This window comes from Phocoena phocoena, chromosome 4 (assembly GCF_963924675.1).
Source record: "Phocoena phocoena chromosome 4, mPhoPho1.1, whole genome shotgun sequence".
NCBI lineage: Eukaryota > Metazoa > Chordata > Mammalia > Artiodactyla > Phocoenidae > Phocoena > Phocoena phocoena.
In genome coordinates this window covers 131,570,625-131,595,867 of record NC_089222.1, presented here as the reverse complement: position 1 = coordinate 131,595,867, position 25,243 = coordinate 131,570,625, and the positions used below count along the sequence as shown (strand labels likewise).

General features: G+C 39.1%; 1 protein-coding gene across 10 annotated transcripts in view; it reads left to right on the top strand.

Annotated features, from left to right (window-relative positions):
* The window catches only part of GRIK1 (glutamate ionotropic receptor kainate type subunit 1), a 419,735-nt gene that overhangs the window by 239,176 nt on the left and 155,316 nt on the right, over nt 1–25,243 (top strand). For 6 of the 10 annotated variants that reach the window (XM_065876420.1, XM_065876418.1, XM_065876417.1 and 3 more), the window contains one exon: nt 23,132–23,299. The exons of 3 other annotated variants lie outside the window; for them this stretch is intronic. In XM_065876420.1, coding sequence (XP_065732492.1) covers nt 23,132–23,299 — 168 coding nt within the window. Of the gene's footprint in view, nt 1–23,131; nt 23,300–25,243 lie in introns of those variants that run through there. One more of the 10 variants, XM_065876423.1, reaches the window with a different exon arrangement.

Here is a 25,243-nt window from a genome sequence, read left to right as displayed (position 1 = left end):
AGCATTCAATATGTGTTCTGTAAGAGTTATTCCACATGTAGATATATTTCTGATATATGTGTGGGGCGGAAGGCGATCTCCATATCTTACTCCTCTGCCATCTTGAAGGTCTCCCCCCACCATCTTGTTTTCTGTTGATGTCTCTGGAATGGCTATTATTCCACAGGAATGCAAAACAGGAGTCAACAATACTGAAGCTTTCCATTTCTCGATTGTCAGCTAATAGTTTTACCCTTCCTTCCTGGATGACCTCACAATCTGTCACCACAGGCTCACAGGAGCTATTTAAGGCACTAAGCAGAGCTCATGGAAACCCACTTTCCATGTTTATTGCATGTCCAAAGAAAATGTAATAAACAAAGAAACCCAATGTGCTGTGTGGTACAGTTACTTAACTTTATTTGCAAAATCAAGTTAGAAATGTAGAGATTGTTATTTGAAGTACTGGATAAAGTAACGTTTTACAAGGAGGAAAAGAATACAGTAATTAAAAGCAGCCACTATTGAAACTTTCTTAAGACAATTTGGATACTGTATTCATTTCTTGTGGCTACTGTAACAAATTACCACAAACTGGTTGGCTTAAAACAACAGAAATTTGTTCTCTCACAGTTCTGGAGGACATAAGTCCAAAATCAAGGTGTCAGCAGGGTCTCACTTCCTCCAAAGGCTCTAAGGAAGGCTCAATTTCTTGACTCCTCCAGCTTCTGGTGGCTGCAGACATTCCTAGACTTCTGACTGTACCACTCCAATCTCTGTCTCTCTCTGTCTACATTTGCTCCTGAATGATGTAAGCCAGTCTTGTGACTTTGAATACCACCTGAACATCACCTTTGGTGATAACTCCTGAATTTCTCTCTTCAGTCCAGACCTCTCCCATAAAATCCAGATCCATATGTATGATTTCCTGGTTGACACCTCTGCTTATAATAGGCATCACAAAATCATCATGCTCCAAATCAAGCACCTGTGCTTTTTTTCATCTTGGTGAATGGAAATTTCAAGCCAAAAACCTGTTGACACTCATGAGCCTTTTCTTCTCAGTGTTAATCAGCAAATCCTGCCAGCTCTTTCTTCAATTTTTATTTAGAACTTAACCACTTTTTGCTACACCTCAATACCTGTATCAAACCATCATCATCTCTCACCTGGATTATCGTGGTGCCGCTTATTACAATAGCCTATAATTGTACCTGCTCCAGGAGCAGATCTCTCTGCTTTTGTTCTTGCCCTCCTCCTTCCTTCAGTCCATTCTTAATACAGAAACCAAGGTGAGTTGGACAAATCCCATCCCCTGTGTTTCTCCTTTAATCTCACACTACTGCCACAGTCACAACACTTCTGATACTTCTGGTCACCCAATGTGTGGAGGTTTTCCCACTCCAAGCAATTCTCTGTGACAGCAGCTGGGTGTCCCCCAATTTAACTCAATTATGAAACAACTGGGAGATAGTGTCAGATCTCATGGGTAAGGGCTCAGTCCCATGAGACTGCCCTGCCACTTCAGATGCTAATCGCAAATGGTAGGTTCCCAGGCTACCCACAACTTCTGTCCTACTTGGCTACAAATCAGAGGTTCCCATGACCTCTTCCTCCATGGATTTGATTATTTGTTAGAGCAGCTCACAAACTCAGGGAAATACTTATGTTTACCAGTTTATTAAAGGATACGATAAAGGATACAGATGAACAGCCAGATGAAGCGATATCTTGGGTGAGGTTGGGGAGGGCCTCTAGCACAGCAGTTTCTGTCCCTATGGAGTTGGTGTGTGTCACTATCCTGTTATATGAATGTGTTCACCAACCTGGAAACTCTCTGAACCCCATCCTTTAGGCTTCACTACATAAGCATGATTGATGAACTCATTGGCCTCATTGAACTCATTAATTTAACATCTAACCCCTCTCCCCTTCATGGAGGTCAGGGGTAGGACTGAAAATTCCAACTCTCTGATCACTTGGTTGGTTCTCCTGGCAACTAGCCCCCATCCTTAGATATGGTCCAAAAGTCACCATATTAACATAACAGAAGACACATTTATTGCTCTCATCACTTAGGAAATTCCAAAGGCTTTAGGAGCACAGTGCCAGAAAAGGCGATGAAGACCAAAGAATACATATTTCTTTTATCATAAATCACAGTATCACACAGGGTGATTTTCTTGAAATATGTCCTGTCATTTCACTATTCTGCTCAAAACACTCCAGTGATTTTCCATATCACTCAGTGTAAAACCCAGAGTCTTATTATGGCCTATAAGGCTCTCTGTGATCTGCTCTAATCCATCACCATCATTGTCCTCAGCTCATCTTCTGCTGGTCCAAACCTGGCTCACCCCCGTTCATCCTCACTACTTCTCAAAATTAATGCCAGCCAGCTCCTACCATAGAACATTCTGTTGCCTCCATCAGGAATGCTCTCCCATTATCTCCAATGCAGTTTCCTTACTTCCTTCAGGTTTTTACTCAGAGGTTGCCCTCTCCATGAGATCTTTCTCAGGCCTCTCACCCTGACATGCCAGTGGCCTTCTTCTTGTTCATGATCAGTTCTCCTTCTAGAATGTAAAGCCCTAAAGTCAATTTTTGTCTATTTTGTTCACTGCTGTATCCCCGGTGTCTAGTAAAATGTCTGGCTCACAGTTGGGTAGGCATTTTATAAATGAATGAATAAATGAGTGAATGAATCATTGAATGAATGAATGAGTTCTTCAATAGATTTATAGACATAACATAAGCAATGACCAGTTGAAGTAAAAAACAAACAAACAAATAAATATATGTGGGGTGTAATTTTACTGTATTTCTGAAATGGTTGTTATTGGAATATATTCACCATTACAAAGTAAGTAGAATCAAAACAATATATTCCTTTTACAGGAACAAGAGTGAGTGTTATTATTTTTGTGTGTGTGTGTTTTTTTTTTTCTCTCTCATCATCAAATGAGATGGATTCCCTGGAACAATGGAGTATTGTTTTTCTTAAATTCCTTTTGGGAAGAATGGTGTACATTTTCTACTTCCACTCATCATCCAGCATAGGCTGCATCTAGAGGGAGCTGGAGTGGAAACAATAGGTAACAGTAGAAATGCTTCTTTATAAAATATGTGCGTGTAACAAGGTCTTAATTCCCACTGCTTTATACTTACACTGACTCGAGTGGGATACCTCCCTGCTCCACAGAAAACTAGGAAATGCCCGGTTCTCTTTCATCAAAGCTAAACACAGCTTTCTTCAGGAAAAGCACATATGTATTTAATAAATGTGTGTTGAACTGAATTAAACTACTGTAAGCCATGAATTTAGAGGAAAGGTCTTCACAGGAAAGCAGTGATTTGAAAGCAGGTTAGGAAGCAGTTTATTAAATATCCTTGGAAACTAAGAAAAAAATTTTTTTAATTTAAAAAAATTCAATAAATTGGACCTAGAGCAAGGCTGGGTCCTTTTAAGATTTCTGGACCCTATTCCTTGACATTATGATTCTATTTGATTATGTGTGGAATGGGGTCTAGAAAATGTTTGGAAACCATTGCTTTGGGTTTACATCAGGTATCCTTGTAAAAGCGCAGCATTTGGTCTTAGCCTTCTCTAAGTGTTACCTTTTGCCTACAGAGATTATGCTGTTGACCCAACAGTAGTAGGGTTTATGATTATGAACAATTCTCTTGGAAGTCTAGATCGAACTATGTGATGCAAACCACTAGCTTTGACTAGGCCCACATCTCCCCACTACTATACCCCACTGAAAGCAAACTGCTACCTGTGCAGGGTGTAGCCATCTGTGGTTACCAGCTGTGTCCCTGTAGTCACAAAATACTACAGTCTATGACTTAGCTTGAACTCATTGGTGCAGGAGTCTACCCAATAGAGAGAGAAACACTCTCATGGTAATGGAACTCTGCTACCTAAGTTTTATTGCAATTTCAAGTGAGTTTTTCTCTGCTTACTGTAAATCACTGTGCCATGAATTCAGAATCCTGTTGCAAGAGAATGGTACATGCATAGATGTGATTTCTGTTAAATTGTCCATTTTCAATTTCAAAGCTCTTGGGGTAAAAAATGAAGATGCTGTATATCTTAGTAAGCAAGGGTTGCTATGACAAACACCATAGACTGGGTGGCTTAAACAGCAAACATTTGTTTCTCACAGTTCTGGTGGCTGGGAAGTCCAAGTCAAGATGATGGCAGATCTGGTGTCTGGTGAGGACAGGCTTCCTGGCTTGTAGACAACTATCTTCTCTCCTATCTTCACATTATAAAGCTCTCTCTCTCTCCCTCTTCCTCTTCTTATAAAGACACTGATTCCATCATGAGAGCTCCACTCTAACAATCTAATTACTTCCCAAAGTCCCCACCTCCAAATATTGTCACATTAGGGCTTCAACATATGAATTTGGGGAGGACACAAATATTCAGTCCATAGCATTCTGGCCTTGGTCCTTCCGAAATTCATCTCCTTCTCACATAAAAATACATGCATTTCATCCCAACAGCCCCAAAGTTCTTAACATGTTCCAGCATTAGCTCTAAAATCTAGAGCCAAAGTCTCATCTAAATTTCATCTAAATCAGATATGGGTGAGGCTCCAGGTAAAATTCTCTCCCAGCTACAAACTTGTGAAACCAAACAAGTCATGTGCAAAATACAACATTGGGACAGGCATAAGATAGTTATGCCCATTCCAAAAGGGAGAAATCAGAAAGAAGAAGGAGGTGATGGGTCCCAAGCAAGTCTGAAGGCTAGCAAGGCAAACTCCAAAAGAGCTTAAGGTTTAAGAATAATCCTCTTTGGCTCAATGCTTTGCCATTTGGACCCACTGGGGTAGCAAAATCACCCCGCATCTCTCTGGAGTGCTCAGTGGCTCACTGTGGAGCTTGGGCCACTTCACAGCTTTTCCCAAGGAGATCACACTCCGGAGTTTCACTGAACAGCCCTGCTCCCAGATCTCCAAGTTGTCCCGTATCAAAAAATGTTGGTTTTGAGTTTCAAAACTACTCCAGAAAGTAAGCCTACACCTTATTTTTTCACACCCCTTTTTGAGTGAACATGTGTGGTGCCTTTTCTCAGGTAAGGGATATAGAGTGGAAGGGGACAGAGCCTTTCACATTAGCCTTATTTGTGCCAACATCTATTCTTCCCAGCAGAGTATAATGATAAAAACAAAGACAGGGACCCATAGGCCCTTGTAAACCAAGCCTAAATACATACATTCATTAAGAAAAAGTGTTTTTCAGAATGCAACCTAGTTTGCTTTGTATAGGTTATATGATGCTACCCTTATCATTTTAAGTGGCACGAACATTCACACAGGAAGTCAGAGCCTGACTCAAAACAAAAACAACAACAACAACAACAAAATCCCTCTTCCATTTTCTGACCTTATCCTTTTGGTTGGACAATGTGTTCTAAATTATCATTTGCCATAACCTAGCCTGAAAATTGTGGGTAAGATGGGGAAGAGGCTGGGGGTATACATTGATGATGACCTTTGACCCTCATTCAAGCTTCCTATTGGTGATAAGACAGAGGCTGGTCCCTAACCATATTAAGAGGGTTCTGATTTTAATTCCAACATGTATATTGGGGGAGGAGGGATTTCCCCAACCACCAAGCAAACCTCTGTTACCAACTGGGTGTCCTACAATTCGACTGAATTTTGAAACCATCTAGCTAAAGATAGTGTCAGATTCCAGAGGTTAAGGGTTCAGTCATACAAGACTGCCCTTCACTTCAGATATACCCAGATTATCATTTGTGCTTCTGACTGACCAGCTGTAGGTTGGAGTTCCAACAACGCTCTCCTTGGCTTTGATTTATTTGCCACAGCAGCTCACAGAACTCAGAGAAGCACTTTACATACTAGATTACTGGTTTGTTAAAAAGAATATATTTCAGGGACAGCCAGATGGAAGTGATGCATAGGGCAAGGTACAGGGAAAGAGTGTGGAGCTTCCATGCCCTCTCCAGGCACCCCACTCTCGCCAAATCTCCATGTGTTCACCAACCCAGAAGCTCTCCAGACTCTGTTCTTTTGAGATTTTATAGAGGCTTCATTACAAAGGCAAGATTTATTACATCATTAGCCATTGGAAATTGAACTCAATCTCCAGCCCCTCTCCCCTTCCCAGAAGTTGGGGGAAGGGGGACTGAAAGTTCCAACCTTCTAATCATAATCGTTGGTTCTCCTAGCAACCAGCCTCCAGCCTTAGATATTTTCCAAAAGCCACCTCATTAATATAATAAAAGACACCTTAATTGCTCTCAACACTTAAGAAATTTCAAGGGTTTTAAGAGTTTAGTGCCAGAAATGAGGTCAAAAACCAAATATATACTTCTTTAAAAAAATAAATTGTATTTATTTATTTGTTTGTTTATTTATTTGTTTGTTTGTTTGTTTGTTTGTTTATTTTGACTGCATTGGGTCTTCATTGTTGCGTGCGGGCTTTCTCTAGTTGCTGCAAGCTGGGGCTACTATTCATTGCACTGCGTGGGTTTCTCATTGCGGTGGCTTCTCCTGTTGTGGAGCACAGGCACTAGGTGAGGACTTCAGTAGTTATGGCACACAGGCTCAGTAGATGTGGCTCATGGGCTCTAGAGAGCAAGCTCAGTAGTTGTGGCGCATGGGCTTAGTTGCTCCGCGGCATGTGGGATCTTCCCAGACCAGGGTTTGAACATGTGTCCCCTGCATTGGCAGACGGATTCTTTTTTTTGGCAGGCAGATCCTAACCACTGCATCACCAGGGAAGCCCTGTACTTCTTATTATTAATCACAATATCACATATATCAGTCAATCTATAAGGTCTGATTTATAATTTGTACTTAGTCTGATTCACTTAACAGAAAACAGAAAATGTTTTTATATAATTCACATAATTAAAAATAGAAAAATAGTTTATGTAAAAAAATACGAACAATACTTCTTAACTTTGGGTACATATGACGTGTGACTGTGGGTGGTGAAAGTGAACATGGAAAAGCCAGGCACATGGATTTTGAGGTTTATCACCCTCCTGCACTCCATCTGCTATGCTCTACTTCTCAGGAGTTCACTTAAAAAGAAAAGAAAAAAGAAAAGAAAAAGAAAGTTGGGTCTTCATCTTCATTTGGTTCCTTTCCTTCATTTGAGGAACTCTCAAATTCCTATTCTCTTCCCTCACGCACTGACTTGGCTGGGACAATTTAGAAAAAAATAAGATGGTCAGGGGTGGGAGGGGCCACTTAACTTCTCTCCCTTGAGTCTAAATTAGTTTCTTAGTTTTGCTTTTTCTAACCCTTCCATGGCCCATTGAATTATTAAGAGAAGTCATGCTCAGCTTAGCTTAACTAATAGAAAGAGAGAGAAGCATTGACCTTAGGAAAAAACGGGAAGTGGGGAGTGGTGAAGGGAGAGAAAGAGCAGAGAAGGAAGAGGAACAGAGGAAGGAAAAAAGTAGGGATTCCTCCTCTGGAAACCATGGAACCCAGGCCTCCAGAAGTTGTCTATATGGAGAATCCCAAAGATTTAATATGTCTCATTGACAAGCTCACACCTACAAAACTAAAATAATAATAATAGTAGTAATAATAATAATACATGTGTCATTATGTATGTGTTGTTCTACTCACCTGTCAGAGACACTGAAACTCAATTTTGTAAAACTGCAGGTATGGGGAGAAGAGAGGAAGTGGCTAATGCTGAAAGAATCTGCTTCTGTGTGAGGTCTGACACTTGTTAATAACTTTCTCCTGTTTCTATCATATTTCACTTTCTTGGCACTTCCCCAGTCTTGTATATATCTCACTTCACTCACTATAGGTATTTGGTATTTGTCAGCAACCTTCTCTAAAGAAAAAGAGGAGATAGTGGTAGGGTATTGAGCTAAGGACACCATTTATAATGCTTGCTTGGTGAAGGAATGGAAGAAAGTAACCCCCAAAATGACAAAACACAGTCTACTTACACACCATCTAAGCACGTAACAAAAGCACTTAATATTCTCTTAAACCCAGGTATATGCAGCTTTACGTAAAAGACAACCCTATACCAAAGAAACAATTCTGAGGTGAGCAGGCAGTTATACAAGTGCCAAATCCCTTTTTATCCTCATTATCCATGTGTAATAATACTTATTTCTGAGGCATGATTGAGTGTTCAGGGAACTTTCACTGCATTATATCATTTCCTTTATAGAGCAGTCCTCCAAGGTAATCAAGGCAGCATTTTTAACTAATATTTAGAGATGAAGTACATCAGAAATAACCTGGTGAAGTAAATATATTTATAATGAATCAAATACCTCAGTTTGTTAAAGACAAGGCTTTGTGATTTTGAATAATCTGGTCAAAATATGTGACCTCTCTATTTATTTTTTCATTTATAAAAACAAGAACACTACCTCCTACCTGGATTATTATAAGGCTTAAGTGAAATATTAATAGTGAAAGAGCTATTTCATAGTAACTTTCTTCCTGGTACTTAAAAATCTTCCTCAAAGAGGAAGTAGGTGGACCAAGATTCAGAACTTCATTTCCAATTCAGGTATTTGTTCTAGCCTGCCGTATACAGATTAATGGTGCTCACATCTGAGCCAGTGGTTAACTTTTGCCCTAAACAGCTACAGGCTGAACATCTTAAGATACTTTGGTCTTCATAAGGATGGTGATTCTGAATACGACACAGTCCATCTTCATGAGGGTTCTCACCACGTTCTTGCAAAGATAGACAAATAAACAAATAATTGCTATTAATTACGGTGGAAGCCGTAACATCAAAGAGTTTCTGGTCTTAAGTAGGGGCTACTCCAATTGTGGGTCAGCTAGTTTGCGGCAGTAAACCCACCATATGTCGATCTTCTTCTGGTGAAAAAGTGTCTACTGTGTGAGCTTACCACTTCACTGTAGCACATCTACTAACACTTCTGAGAGAAACTGAAAGTCCCCCTACCCCAGGACCTATAGACCATTGCCAGAAAAAAGAAAAAGACAAAATCAAAGAGAAGAATTCTTCCTAAGGTTAATTTCAGAATAAATATCCAACATGATTCCATAGGAAATATTAACATAGTCACATAATATTCACCTCTGGCTTCTAAAAGAACAGAGAAATAATCTTCACATGCATCTCATCTCATCAGTCTATAAAAGCCAGAGACATTTCCAAAAGGAGCTGAAATAGTTTAATACAAACATCTTAGCTTTCGAAAACTGACACTAGTTAGTTATTTAAGAGAGAAAGTCAGTTTAGAAAGAAATTGCGGGAGCTTCAAGATGGTGGAAGAGTAAGACGTGGAGATCACCTTCCTCCTCAAATATACATCAGAAATACAACTGCATGTGGAACAACTCCTACAGAACACTTACTGAACGCTGGCAGAAGACCTCAGACCTCCCAAAAGGCAAGAGACTCTCCACAAATCCTGGGTAGGGCAAAAGAAAAAGCAGAAACAAAGAATACGGACGGGACGTGAACCAGTGGGGGGAGCTGTGAAGGAAGAAAGGTTTCCACACACTAGGAAGCCCTTTCGCAGGCGGAGACTGTGGGTGGTGGAGGTGGGGAGCTTCAGAGCTGCAGAGGAGAGCACAGCAATAGGGGTGCGGTGGGCAAAGTGGAGAGATTCTCGCACAGAGGATCGGTGCCGACCGGCACTCACCAGCCCAAGAGGTTTGTCTGCTCACCCACCGGGTCGGGCGGGGGCTGGGAGCTGAGGCTCGGGCTTCGGAGGTTGGATCCCAGGGAGAGGACTGGTGGCATGAACACAGCCTGAAGGGGTTAGTGCGCCACGGCTACATGGGAGGGAGTCTGGAAAACGTCTGGAACTGCCGAAGAGGCAAGGGACTTTTTCTTGCCTCTTTGTTTCCTGGTGTGCGAGGAGAGGGGATTAGCAGCACTGCTTAAAGGAGCTCCAGAGACGGGCGTGAGCCACGGCTATCAGCGCAGACACCAGAGACGGGCAGGAAACGCTAAGGCTGCTGCTGCCGCCACCAAGACGCCTGTGTGCGATCACAGGTTACTCTCCACACCTCCCATCCCAGGAGCTTGTGCAGCCCACCACTGCCAGGGTCCTGTGATCCAGGGACAACTTCCCCAGGAGATCGCACAGCGCACCTCAGGCTGGTACAACATCATGTTGTCCTCTGCCGCCGCAGGCTCGCCCTGCATCCATGCCCCTCCTTCCCCCTGCCCTGAGTGAGCCAGAGCCCCCCGAATCAGCTGCTCCTTTAACCCCATCCTGTCTGGGCAGGAACAGACACCCTCAGGCTACCTACACACAGAGGCGGGTCCAAATCCAAAGCTGAATCCCAGGAGCTGTGCAAACAAAGAAGAGAAAGGGAAATCTCTCGCAGCAGCATCAACAGCAGCAGACTAAATCTTCACAATCAACTTGATGTACCTTGTATCTGTGGAATACCTGATTAGACAAAGAATCATCCCAAATCAAGGAGGTGGACTTTGGGAGCTGCGATGTATATATATTTTTTCACTTTTTCTCTTTTTGTGAGTGTGAATGTGTATACTTCTCTGTGTGATTTTATCTGTATAACTTTGCTTTTACCATTTGTCCTAAAGTTCTGTCTGTCCGTTTTTTTTTTTTTCTTTCTTTTCTTTTTTTCTTTAAGTATAGTTTTTAGGACTTGCTATCATTGGTGAAATTGTTTTTTGGTTGGTTGCGCTCTTCTTTCTTTCTATCTTCCTTTCTTTTTTAATTTTTTTTCATTACATAAAAAAATTTTAATAATTATTTTTTATTTTAATAACTATTTTATTTTACTTTATTTTACTATATTTTCTTCTTTCTTTCTTTCTTCCCCCCCCCCCCCCCCTTTTATTCTGAGCCGCGTGGATGACAGGCTCTTGGTTCTCAAGCCAGGAATCAGGGCTGTGTCTCTGAGGTGGGAGAGCCAAGTTCAGGACACTGGTCCACAAGAGACCGCCAAGATCCATTCATTGGCAAAATCTCCCAGAGATCTCCATCTCAAAGCCAAGACCCAGCTCCACTCATCGACCATCAGGCTACAGTGCAGGACACCCTATGCCCAACAAGTAGCAAGACAGGAACACAACCGCATCCATTAGCACAGAGGCTGCCTAAAATCATAATATGGCCACAGACAACCCAAAACAAAGCACTAGACGTGGACCTGTACACCAGAAAGACAGGATCCAGCCTAATTCACAAGAACACAGGCACTAGTCCCCTCCACCAGGAACCCTACACAATGCATTGAACTAACCTTAGGCCCAGAGGACAGACACAAAAAACAACGGGAACTACAAACCTGCAGCCTGCAAAAAGGAGTAAGTTAAGCAAAATGAGAAGGCAGAGAAACATACAGCAGATGAAGGAGCAAGGCAAAAACCCACCAGATGTAACAAATGAGGAGGAAATAGACAGTTTACCTGAAAAAGAATTCAGAATAATGATATTAAAGATGATACAAAATCTTGCAAATAATAGAATGGAGAAAATAAAAGAAACATTTAACAAGTAGCTAGAAGAACTAAAGAGCAAACAAACAGTGATGAACAACACAGTATATGAAATTAAAATTCTCTAGAAAACATCAATAGCAGAATAACTGAGGCAGAAGAACGGATAACTGACCTGGAAAATAATATAGTGGAAATAACTACTGCAGAGCAGAATAAAGAAAAAAGAATGAATAGAATTGAGGGAAGTCTCAGAGACCTCTAGGACAACATTAAACACACCAACATTCGAATTACAGGGGTCCCAGAGGAAGAAGAGAAAAAGAAAGGGACTAAGAAAATATTTGAAGAGATTATAGTTGAAAACTTCCCTAATATGGGAAAGGAAATAGTTAATCAAGTCCAGGAAGCACAGAGAGGCACATACAGGATAAATCCAAGGAGAAACATGCCAAGACACATATTAATCAAACTATCAAAAATTAAATACAAAGAAAAAATATTAAATGCAGCAAGAGAAAAATAACACACTAGGGAATCCCCATAAGGTTAGCAGCTGAACTTTCAGCAGAAATGCTGCAATCCAGAAGGGAGTAGCAGGACATATTTAAAGTGATGAGGGAAAAAACCTACAACCAAGATTACTCTACACAGCAAGGATCTCATTCAGATTTCATAGATATTGAAACCTTTACAGACAAGCAAAACCTAAGAGAGTTCAGAACCACCAAACCAGCTTTACAACAAATGCTAAAGGAACTTCTCTATGTAGGAAACACAAGAGAAGGAAAAGACCTACAATAATAAACCCAAAACAACTAAGAAGATTGTAATAGGAACTTACATATCGATAAGTACCTTAAATGTGAATGGATTAAATGTTCCAAACAAAAGACATAGACTGGCTGAACGGATACAAAAACAAAACCTGTACATATGCTGTCTACAAGAGACCAACTTCAGACCTAGAGACACATACAGACTGAAAGTGAGCGGATGGATAAAGTTATTCCACGCAAATGGAAATCAAAAGAAAAAGGGGGTAGCATTCTCATATCAGACAAAATAGACTTTAAAACAAAGACTATTACAAGAGAAAAAATAAAGGATACCACCTAATGATCAAGGGATCAATCCAAGAAGAAGATATAACAATTGTAAATACTTATGCACCCAAAATAGGAGCACCTCAATACATAAGCCAAATGCTAACAGCCATAAAAGGAGAAATTGAAAGTAACACAATCATAGTAGAGACTTAAACACCCCACTTTCACCAACGGACAGATCATCCAAAATGAAAATAAATAAGGACACACAAGCTTTAAATGATACATGAAACAAGATAGACTTAATTAATATTTATAGGACATTCCATCCAAAACAACAGAATACACATTCTTCTCAAGTGCTCATGGAACATTGTCCAAGATAGGTCATATCTTGAGTCAGAAATCAACCCTTGGTAAATTTAAGAAAATAGAAATCATATCAAGTATCTTTTCTGACAACAATGCTGAGACTAGATATCAATTATAGGAAAAAATCTGTAAAAAATAAAAACACATGAAGGCTAAACAATACACTACTTAATAACCAAGAGACCAATGAAGAAATCAAAGAGGAAATCAAAAAATACCTAGAAACAAATGACAATGAAAACACAACAACCCCAAACCTATGGGATGCAGCAAAAGCAGTTCTAAGAGGGAAGTTTATAGCAATACAATCCTGCCTTAAGAAATAAGAAACATCTCAAATAAACAACCTAAGCTAACACCTAAAGCAATTAGAGAAAGAAGAAGAAGAACAACAACAACAACAAAAACCCAAAGTTAGCAGAAGAAAAGAAATCATAAGGATCAGATCAGAAATAAATGAAGGAAATGATAGCAAAGATCAATAAAATGAAAAGCTGGTTCATTGAGAAGATAAAAAAATTGATAAACCATTAGTCACACTCATCAAGAAAAAATGGGAGAAGACTCAAAAAAATAGAATTACAAATGAAAAAGGAGAAGTAACAACTGACACTGCAGAAATACAAAGGATCATGAGAGATTACTACAAGCAACTGTATGCCAATAAAATGGACAACTTGGAAGAAATGGACAAATTCTTAGAAATGCACAACCTTCCGAGAATGAACCATGAAGAAATAAAAAATATAAACAGACTGATGATAAGCACTGAAATTGAAACTGTGATTAAAAATCTTCCAACAAACAAAAGCCCAGGACCAGACAGCTTCAAAGGTGAATACTATCAAACATTTAGAGAAGAGCTAACACCTATCCTCTCAAATTCTTCCAAAATATAGCAGAGGGAGGAACACTCCCAAACTCATTCTATGAGGCTACCATCACCCTGATACCAAAGCAAGACAAAGATGTCACAAAGATAGAAAACTACAGACCAGTATCACTGATGAACATTGATGCAAAAATCCTCAACAGAATATTAGCAAACAGAATTCAATAGCACATTAAAAGAATCATACACCACAATCAAGTGGGGTTTATCCCAGGAATGCAAGGATTCTTTAATATACACAAGTCAATCAATGTGACGCACCGTATTAACAAATTGAAGGAGAAAAACCATATGATCATCCCAATAGATGCAGAGAAAGCTTTCGACAAAGTCAACACCCAATTATGATAAAAACCCTCAGGAAAGTAGGCATAGAGGGAACTTTCCTAAAAATATTAAATGCCATATATGACAAAATCACAGCCAATATCGTCCGCAATGGTGAAAAGATGAAACCATTTACACTAAGGTCAGGAACAAGACAAGGTTGCCCACTCGCATCACTATTATTCAACAGAGCTTTGAAAGCCACAGCAATCAGAGAAGAAAAAGAAATAAAAGGAATCCAAATCAGGAAAGAAGTAAAGCTGTCACTATTTGCAGATGACATGATACTATACATAGAGAATTCTAAAGATGCTACCAGAAAACTACTAGAGCTAATCAATGAATTTGGTAAACTAGCAGGATACAAAATTAATGCACAGAAATCTCTTGCATTCTTATACATTAATGATGAAAAATCTGCAAGTGAAATTAAGAAAACACTCCCACTTACCATTGCAACAAAAAGAATAAAATATCTGGGAATAAACCTACCTAAGGAGACAAAAAACCTGTATGCAGAAAATTATAAGACACTGATGAAAGAAATTAAAGATGATACAAACAGATGGAGAGATATACCATGTTCTTGGAATGGAAGAATCAACATTGTCAAAATGACTCTACTACCCAAAGCAATCTACAGATTCAATGCAATCGTTATCAAACTACCACTGGCATTTTTCACAGAACTAAACCAAAAATTTTCACAATTTGTATGGCAACACAAGAGACTCCGAATATCCAAAACAATCTTGAGAAAGAACAACAGAGCTGGAGGCATCAGGCTCCTTGACTTCAAACTATACTAGAAAGCTACAGTAATGAAGACAGTATGGTACTGGAACAAAAACAGAAATATACATCAGTGGAACAGGATAGAAAGCCCAGAGATAAACCCATGCACACATGGACACCTTAATGTTGATAAAGGAGGCAAGAATATACAGTGGAGAAAATACAGCCTCTTCAGTAAGTGGTGCTCAGATAACTGGACAGGTGCATGTAAAAGAATGAAATTAGAACACTCCCTAACACCATACACAAAAATAAACTCAAAATCGATTAAAGATCTAAATGAAAGGTCAGACGCTAGAAAACGCTTAGGGGAACACATAGGCAGAACACTCTATGACATAAATGACAGCAAGATCCTTTATTACCCACCTCCTAGAGAAATGGAAATACAAACAAAAGTAAACAAATGGGACCTAACAAAACTTAAAACCTCTAGCACAGCAAAGGAAACAAAAAACAAGACAAAAAGGCAACTCTCAGAATAGGAGAAAATATTTGCAAATGAAGCAACTGACAAAAGATTAATCTCAAAAATATACAAGTAGCACATGCAGCTCAATATCAAAAAACAAACAACCCAATCCAAAAATGGGCAGACGACCTAAATAGACATTTCTCCAAAGAAGCTACACAGGTTGCCAACAAACAAGGGAAAGAATGCTCAATGTCATTAATCATTAGAGAAATGCAAATCAAAACTACAATGAGATATCATCTCACACCAATCAGAATGGCCATCCTCAAAAAATCTACAAAAAATAAATGCTGGAGAGGGTGTGGAGAAAAGGTAACCCTCTTGCACTATTGGTGGAAATGTAAATTGATACAGCTACTATGGAGAACAGTATGGAGGTTCCTTAAAAAACTAAAAATAGAACTACCATATGACCCAGCAATCCCACTACTGGGCATATGCCCTGAAAAAAACAGAATTCAAAAAGAGTCATGTACCACAATGTTCATTGCAGTTCTATTTGCAATAGCCAGGACATTGAAGCAACCTAAGTGTCCATCAATAGATGAATGGATAAAGAAGATGTGGCATGTATATACAGTGGAATATTACTCAGCCGTAAAAAGAAGAGAAATTGAGTTATTTATATTGAGGTAGATGGACCTAGAGTCTGTCATATCAAGTGAAGTAAGTCATAAAGAGAAAAACCAATACCGTATGCTAACACATATATATGTAATCTACAAAAATAAATAAATAAAGGTCATGGAGAACCAGAGGCAAGATGGGAATAAAGACACAGACTTACTAGAGAGGGAACTTGAGGATATGGTGAAGGGGAAGGGTAAGCTGGGACAAAATGGGACAGTGGCGTAGACATATATACACTACCAAACATAAAATAGATAGCTAGTGGGAAGTAGCTGCATAGCACAGGGATATCAGCTCGGTGCTTTGTGACCACTTGGAGGGGTGGGATAGGGAGGGAGGGAGGCACAAGAGAGAAGTGATATGGTGACATATGTATATGTATAACTGATTTACTTTGTTATAAATCAGAAACTAAAACACCATTGTAAAGCAATTATACTCCAATAAAGATGTTTAAAATAAATAAATAAATAACCATTTAAAACGTTAGAACTTTGTATATATTTTGACCTAGCAATAAATAATAAATATATAAATAAATAAATAACAAAAACTTAAAATAAAAGAAAGAAATTGCCCATCCACCAAATAATTTTAACTTAAAAATTACAGATGAGTATTTATTTACTATTCTTTCACAATAGGATCAAAGTAAATTTTCTGAATGAGAGTCTGCCAACTCAAGTTCTTTTTCTTAGAAAGAATAATCATAAATCATACCTGTGCCTGTGATATTTGTGACTTTCAGTCTCATTTTTTTTTGTTTTTGTCTTTGTTTTTTTCATTTCACAATGTTGATTCTTCCAATCCAAGAACATGGTATATCTCTCCATTTATTTGTATCATCTTTAATTTTTTTCATCAGTGTCTTATAATTTTCTGCATACAGGTCTTTTGTCTCCTTAGGTAGGTTTATTCCTAGATATCTTATTTGTTTTGTTGCAATGGTAAATGGGAGTGTTTTCTTAATTTCACTTTCAGATTTTTCACCATTAGTGTATAGGAATGCCAGAGATTTCTGTGCATTAATTTTGTATCCTGCTAGTTTACCAAATTCATTGTTTAGCTCTAGTAGTTTTCTGGTAGCATCTTTAGGATTCTCTATGTATAGTATCATGTCATCTGCAAACAGTGAAATCTTTACTTCTTTTCTGATTTGGATTCCTTTTATTTCTTTTTCTTCTCTGATTGCTGTGGCTAAAACTTGCAAAGCTCTGTTGAATAATAGTGATGCGAGTGGGCAACCTTGTCTTGTTCCTGACCTTAGTGTAAATGGTTTCATCTTTTCACCATTGAGGTCAATGTTGGCTGCGAGTTTGTCATATATTGCCTTTATTATGTTGAGGTAAGTTCCCTCTATGCCTACTTTCTAGAGGGTTTTAATCATAAATGAGTGTTGAATTTTATCAAAAGCTTTCTCTGCATCTATTGAGCTGATCATATGGGTTTTCTCCTTCAATTTGTTAATATGGTGTATCACATTGATTTGCCTATATTGAAGAATGCTTGCTTTCCTGGGATAAACCTCACTTGATCATGGTGTATGATCCTTTTAATGTGCTGTTGGACTTTGTTTGCTCGTGTTTTGTTGAGGATTTTTGCATCTATGTTCATCAGTGATATTGGCCTGTAGTTTTCTTTCCTTGTGACATCTTTGTCTGGTTTTGGTATCAGGGTGATGGTGGCCTCGTAGACTGAGTTTGGGAGTGTTCCTCCCACTGCTATATTTTGGAAGAGTTTGAGAAGGATAGGTGTTAGCTCTTCTCTAACTCTTTGATAGAATTCACCTGTGAAGGTATCTGGTCCTGGGCTTTTTTTTTGTTGGAAGATTTTTAATCACAGTTTCAATTTCAGTGCTTGTGATTGGTGTATTTATATTTTCTATTTCTTCCTCATTCAGTCTCGGAAGGTTGTGCATTTCTGAGAATTTGTCCATCTCTTCCAGGTTGTCCATTATATTGGCATACAGTTGCTTGTAGTAATCTCTCATGATCCTTTGTATTTCTGTAGTGTCAGTTGTTACTTCTCCTTTTTCATTTGTAATTCTATTGATTTGAGTCCTCTCTCTTTTTTTCTTGATGAGTCTGGCTAATGGTTTATCAATTTTTTTATCTTCTCAAAGAACCAGCTTTTAGTTTTATTGATCTTTGCTATGGTTTCCTTCATTTCTTTTTCATTTATTTCTGATCTGATCTTTATGTTTTCTTTCCTTCTGTTAACTTTGGGGTTATTTTGTTGTTCTTTTTCTAATTGCTTTAGGTGTAAGGTTAGGTTGTTTATTTGAGATGTTTCTTGTTTCTGAAGGTAGGATTGTATTGCTATAAACTTCCCTCTAGAACTGCTTTGGCTGCATCCCATAGGTTATGGGTCATCATGTTTCCATTGTCATTTGTTTCTAGGTATTTTTTTTTTCATTTCCTCTTTGATTTCTTCAGGGATGTCTTGGTTATTAAGTATTGTATTGTTTAGCCTCCATGTGTTTTTACTTTTTACAGATTTTTTCCTGTAATTGATATCTAGTCTCATAGCATTGTGGTCAGAAAAGACAGTTGATATAATTTCAATTTTCTAAAATTTAGCAAGGCTTTGTTTGTGACCCAAGATATGATCTATCCTGGAGAATGTTCCATGAGCACTTGAGAAGAATGTGTATTCTCTTGTTTTTGGATAGAATGTCCTATAAATATCAATTAAGTCCATCTTGTTTAATGTATCATTTAAAGCTTGTATGTCCTTATTTATTTTCGTTTTGGATGATCTGTCCATTGGTGAAAGTGGGGTGTTTATCCCCTACTATGATTGTGCTACTGCCGATGTCCCCTTTTATGGCTGTTTGTATTTGCATTACGTGTTGAGGTGCTCCTATGTTGGGCACATAAATATTTAAAATTTTGTATATTCTCTTGGATTGATCCCTTGATCATTATGTAGTGTCCTTCTTTGTCTGTTGTAATAGTCTTTGTTTTAAAGTCTATTTTGTCTGATATGAGAATTGCTACTCCCGCTTTGTTTGATTTCCATTTGCATGGAATATATTTCTCCATCCCCTCACTTTCAGTCTGTATGTGTTCCTAGATCTGACGTGTCTCTTGTAGACAGCATATATACAGGTCCTGTTTTTCTATCCATTCAGCGAGTCTATGGCTTTTGCTTGGAGCATTTAAGCCATTTACATTTAAGGTAATTATCGATATGTATGTTCCTATTACCATTTTATTAATTGTTTTAAGCTTGTTATTGTAGGTCTTTTCCTTCTCTTGTGTTTCCAGCCTAGAGAAGTTCCTCTAGCATTTGTTGTAAAGCTCATTTGGTGGTGTTGAATTCTCTTAGCTTTTGCTTGTCTGTAAAGGTTTTAATTTCTCCGTCAAATCTGAATGAGATCCTTGCTGGGTAGAATAATCTTGGTTGTTAGTTATTCCCCTTCATCACTTTAAATATGTCCTGCCACTCCCTTCTGGATTGCAGAATTTCTGCTGAAAGATCAGCTGGTAACCTTATGGGGATTCCCTTGTATGTTATTTGTTGTTTTTCCCTTGCTGCTTTTAATAGATTTTCTTTGTGTTTAGTTTTTGATATTTTGATTAATATGTGTCTTGGTGGGTTTCTCCTTTGATTTATCCTGTATGGGACTCTCTGTCCTTCCTGGACTTGATTAACTATTTCCTTTCCCATATTAGGGAAGTTTTCAACTATAATCTCTTCAAATATTTTCTCAGCCCCTTTCTTTTTCTCTTCTTCTTCTGAGACCCCTATAGTTAGATTGTTAGTGAGTTCAATGTTGGCCCAGAAATCTCTAAGACTGTCCACAATTCTTTTCATTCTTTTTTCTTTATTCTGCTGTGCAGTAATTATTTCTCCTTTTTTCTTCCAGGTCACTTATCTCTTCTGCCTCAGTTATTCTGCTACTGATGTCTTCTAGAGAATTTTTAATTTCATTTATTGTGTTGTTCATACTGTTTGTTTGTTCTTTAGTTCTTCTAGGTCCTTGTTAAATGTTTCTTGTATTTTCTCCATTCTATTTCCAAGATTTTAGTTCATCTTTACTATCATTATTCTGAATTCTTTTTCAGATGTCTGGTCCCAGTGGCTTAGGTTGGTTCAGTGGATTGTGTAGGCTTCCTGGTGGTGGGGACTAGTTCCTGTGTTCTGGTGGATGAGGCTGGATCTTGTCTTTCTCTTGGGAAGGTCCACGTCTGGTGGTGTCTTTTGGGGTGTCTGTGGCCTTATTATGATTTTAGGCATCCTCTCTGCTAATGGGTGGCATTGTTCTTCTTTTTTGTTAGTTGTTTGGCATACAGTGTCCACCACTGGAGCTTGCTGGTCTTTGAGTGGAGCTGAGTCTTGGCATTGAGATGGAGATCTCTGGGAAATTTTTGGCATTTGATATTACATGGAGATGGGAGGTCTCTTGTGGACCAGTGTCATGAATTTTATTCTCCCACCTCAGAGGCAAAGCCCTGACTCTTGGCTGGAGCACCAAGAGCCTCTCATCCACATGGCTTAGATAAAAGGGAGATAACAGTGAAAGAAAGAAAGAAGATACAATTTTTTTTAAAAGTTCTTAAAGTAAAAATAATTCTTAAAAAAACTTAAAGTAATAAAAAAAAAGAAAGAAATAATGAAGAGAGCAACTGAACCAAAAAACAAACCCACCAATGGTAACAATTGCTAAAAACTATACAGAAAAAAAAAAAAAAAAGAAAACGGACAGACAGAACCCTAGGACAAATGGTAAAAGCAAAGCTATACAGACAAAATTACAAATAGCAGCATACACATACATACTCACAGGAAGAGAAAAAGGGAAATATATATATATATATATATATATATATATCATTGCTTCCAAAGTCCACCTCCTCAGTTTGGGATGATTCGTTGTCTATTCTGGTATTCCACAGATGCAGGGTACATCAAGTTGATTGTGGAGCTTTAATCCGCTGCTCCAGATTCTGCTGGGAGAGATTTCCCTTTCTCTTCTTTGTTTGCACATCTCCTGAGGCTCAGCTTTGGATTTGGCCCCGCCTCTGCTTGTAGGTCACTGGCGTGCATCTGTTCTTCACTCAGACAGGACGGGGTTAAAGGAGCAGCTGATTCGGGGGCTCTGGGTCACTCAGGCCTGGAGGAGGGAGGGGTATGGAGTGCAGGGCGAGCCTGCAGCAGCAGAGGCCGGCGTGACGTTGCACCAGCCTGAGGCGCACCGTGCGTTCTCCCGGGGAAGTTGTCCCTGGATCCTGGGACCCTGGCAGTGGTGGGCTGCACAGGCTCCCAGGAGGGGAGATGTGGATAGTGACCTGTGCTCGCACCCAGGCTTCTTGGTGGCTGCAGCAGCAGCATTAGCATCTCATGCCCATCTCTAGGGTCTGTGCTGATAGCCGTGTCTCGCACCCATCTCTGGAGCTCCTTTAAGCAGCACTCTTAATCCCCTCTCCTCGCGCACCAGGAAACAAAGAGTCAAGAAAAGGTTTCTTGCCTCTTTGGCAGGTCCAGACTTTTTCCCAGCCTCCCGCCTGGCTAGCCGTGGCGCACTAAGCCCCTTTAGGTTGTGTTTATGCTGCCAACCCCAGTCCTCTTCCTGGGGTCTGACCTCCGAAGCCTGAGTCTCAGCTCCCAGCCCCCGCCCGCCCTGGCGGGTGAGCAGACAAGCCTCTCGGGCTGGTGAGTGCTGTTCCGCAGTGATCCTCTGTGCGTGAATCTGTCCACTTTGCCCTCCGCACCCCTGTTACTGTGCTCTCCTCTGCAGCTCTGAAGCTTCCCCCCTCTGCCACCCACAGTCTCCACCCGCCAAGGGCCTTCCTAGTGTGTGGAAACCTTTCCTCCTTCACAGCTCCCTCCCCAAGGCGCAGGTCCTGTCCCTATTCTTTTGTCCCTGTTTTTTCTTTTGCCCTACCCAGGTACGTGGGGGAGTTTCTTGCCTTTTAGGAGGTCTGAGGTCTTCTACCAGTGTTCAGTAAGTGTTCTGTAGGAGTTGTTCCACATGTAGATGTATTTCTGATGTATTTGTGGGGAGGAAGGTGATCTCCACGTCTTACTCTTCCACCATCTTGAAGCTCCCTTATCTTTTTTTTTTTTTTTTTGAGTGGAGGGAAAACCTGAAGCACTCACAAACCAGTGTAACATATACAAGTTTGCTAAAATCCTACAACTGACCTTAGGTAAGGAATCACTCAGTGGTGATAGTAGATGAAAGTAATCTACTAGTTATAAGTATTCAGCATTCTATGGGCACCAATTCATATGTTTTTTCAAAGAAAATGAGGTTTATTGGTCAATCAAGGAGTAAGTTAAGCAGAGGCCAGCTAAGAGCCTCTACTGTATGTTCTGTTTCTGTTGATAATCCCAGGACAGCTCTTAAAGTATATTAAGAATATGCAGTTAATAATACTTAAGTTGCCTGTCAACAATAAAGCCAGAGCTGAATTCTCTGATGAGGCTTTAAGTGCTGATACTTTGTATTGTTGCTTGTGATGAGGTCCTCATTTTTAAGATATCAGAGGCTTAATGCATGTGTTTGTTGAGTGGGGGAATTTATTTCTCCAGAGACAGGATACAGGTTTGCTTTAGGGCAGGACCAGTTTCTCAAAACAAAACAAAACAAATATAGAACATAGTTTTTTGAATCTGCCCATGCACTTTGGAAAGTTCTAGCATATGACCCCAGAATTCTGAGCCACAAAGAAGAAGAGATATTTTCATTTTGAAAAAATTGCCTATATGACTCATTTTGACTCTACTCAACTCTGCATGATGCTTCTGGAGTCTAGAATGTCTGCTTCTGAATAGCAGGAGTTTCATTCTAAGGAAGGATGATCCTACCAGGATACAACTGAAATTGTGCTTAGGTCAACCACAGAGTGATTCATGTCCAAACTGTAGAAAATCATCCTCCACCATATTATCAGTCATCCTTTACATGGTAGTAAATATTTAGAGTTCATTCACCATCTGATAGGTATTACACAGTCCAGTATTGGATTTGAAATCTTAAGCACATGTATGAAATTTTATCTGCATCTGACACATGCTGATACACTTAACTTTTAACACTGGTTTTGGGATCTGTTCTGACCATTCCTGCTTTTATTCTTCTGGGTCTTTTGTTTTTTTCATTTATATTCTTCTTTTTAAAAAATGCACATGAATAACGTAACTAATGCTTCTCATGCATCTCTTTTGCTTCTGCAGGAGGAATTTTTGAAACTGTGGAAAATGAACCTGTTAATGTTGAAGAATTAGCGTTCAAGTTTGCAGTCACCAGCATTAACAGAAATCGAACCCTGATGCCTAACACCACATTAACCTATGACATTCAGAGAATTAACCTTTTTGATAGTTTTGAAGCCTCACGGAGAGGTAACTATTTTCACACTTTTAAAAGCTTCTTTGGGTGATATGTCTGCTCTACAAGTCAACTTCTTTTTGCTACCTGCTCTTTTTCAAAGTGGACATCTCTGTGCAAATGGGTTTGCAGGAACTATTGGTGCAATATGTCACTGTCCAGCACAATCTGACCCATCCTAATGGATGTTGCCTAGCTCTGTTTTCTGGACCTTTCTGATTAGCTTAGCCTTCAGTGCCCTCCAGTCTATGATTAACTGGTTCAGCTGTGAATGGAAAATGTCAAGCTTGATCTGTTTTTCCTTCCTGAGGCTGAGATATCACCATGAAATTGTACAGTACAGTCAAATAAACTTTGTGGAAGGTCATATGCACTTAGCATGTGGAAATGCCCACAACACACAGAATTCACAACCTGAATCTTAACAGGTTGTGAGCTACTGGGTTTACCTACCATCCTCTCAAATAATTTTCTAACCCCTTTCTACAAGATCATAGAAATGTGAAGATTATAAACATTGAATCATTATGTTTTACACCTGAAATTTTATAATGTTATATGTTGATTATACGTCAATTTCAAAAAAGGAAAAAATTAAGAAAAAAATTAATGGAATGGTACAAGCAATCAAGCAAGCAAGGGACTTGGGGTCAAAGAAAATTAAACCTAGGAGAACAATCTCCGCATTTGATTCCCTTTTGCATCTGAACAGAAGACAAGTTCCTAAAAAGTAATCTAATTTGTACACAGGCTGCAAGGTTTGTCTCGTGGAAAGAGTCATTGGAATGGTGGGGCTTGTTTACACATCCTTCAGACACTTCCAAGATGACTCTTTGAAGCCACATTTGACATGCTTGAAGGCTGGCCTCTAACTAGGGAGTTGTTGGACCTCCATACAGGATTTTGTGTGGGTACATCACCCCAGAATAGGAGGGGCTCTTTCTCTCCTAGAGGAAAGCTTTGCCCATCAAACACACACAAGTAAATGGAATAAAATGAATGCCATGTTCATGCTGATTTCTAAGTAACTAAATATTGATTGTTTCCACATAGAATTAACCCAGTTTGGATTGCACTTAGTAGACTCTTCTGCAAGATTCTTAGTGTCCTTTACAAAAAAAAATGTGAAACTTGTTCTCCTGGGAGCACAGATGAAAATGGAATAGTATAATGATTTTTTTTTTTTTTTTACTGTATGGCATGATCTTAGTATAAGAATATTTTATTTTCAAAGATGGATGGAGTTGTAGGTACTATACAGGTCAGAGTTGTCTATGACAAATAATAAAATGCTATGTTTATACAGCACTTTAAAGTTTACAAGGCATCTTCACATAAATTATCTCTATGTGTTAGATCTTTATCTTCCTCTCTCCATATCTCCCTTTCTGTGTCTCTGTCTCTGTTTCTCTCTCTCTGTCTCTCTCTCTCTCTCTCTCTCTCTCACACACACACACACACACACACAAAACATTGTTGAATAAATAGCCCAGAAAACCAACCATATTTAAAATCCAAAACGTTTTTGTGACCTGAAGTACCTGTCATACTTGTAAATTAAACACCCCCAAAACTTCTTAAAACTGGTAATTTGCTCGCAAACAGAATTCAAAAGGATTGCTTTTTTGTCAAGTAATATTAGCATCCCAGAGCTAAATATTAACAGGAATCTCAATCCACTGCCTACGCTAGATGAAGTAATAGTTCATATACTTTCATGCCCTCATTTTTTCTTGCTAACCAATGAAAGCACATCCGAAAATGAGCTTCTGAGGACAGTTTTCACTTCTAGCTCTTAATACAGAAAGTTATGTCTTCATACCTCATGTGATAATTCAGTACCGAAAAGCACAGTGTCAGAAAGTTCCTTGTGAACATTTGCTGTCCCACAGATATTTGAAATATGGCTCTCAAATATTACTTGTTAGTTTTTCTCTCTAAATCAAGTCAGATAATTT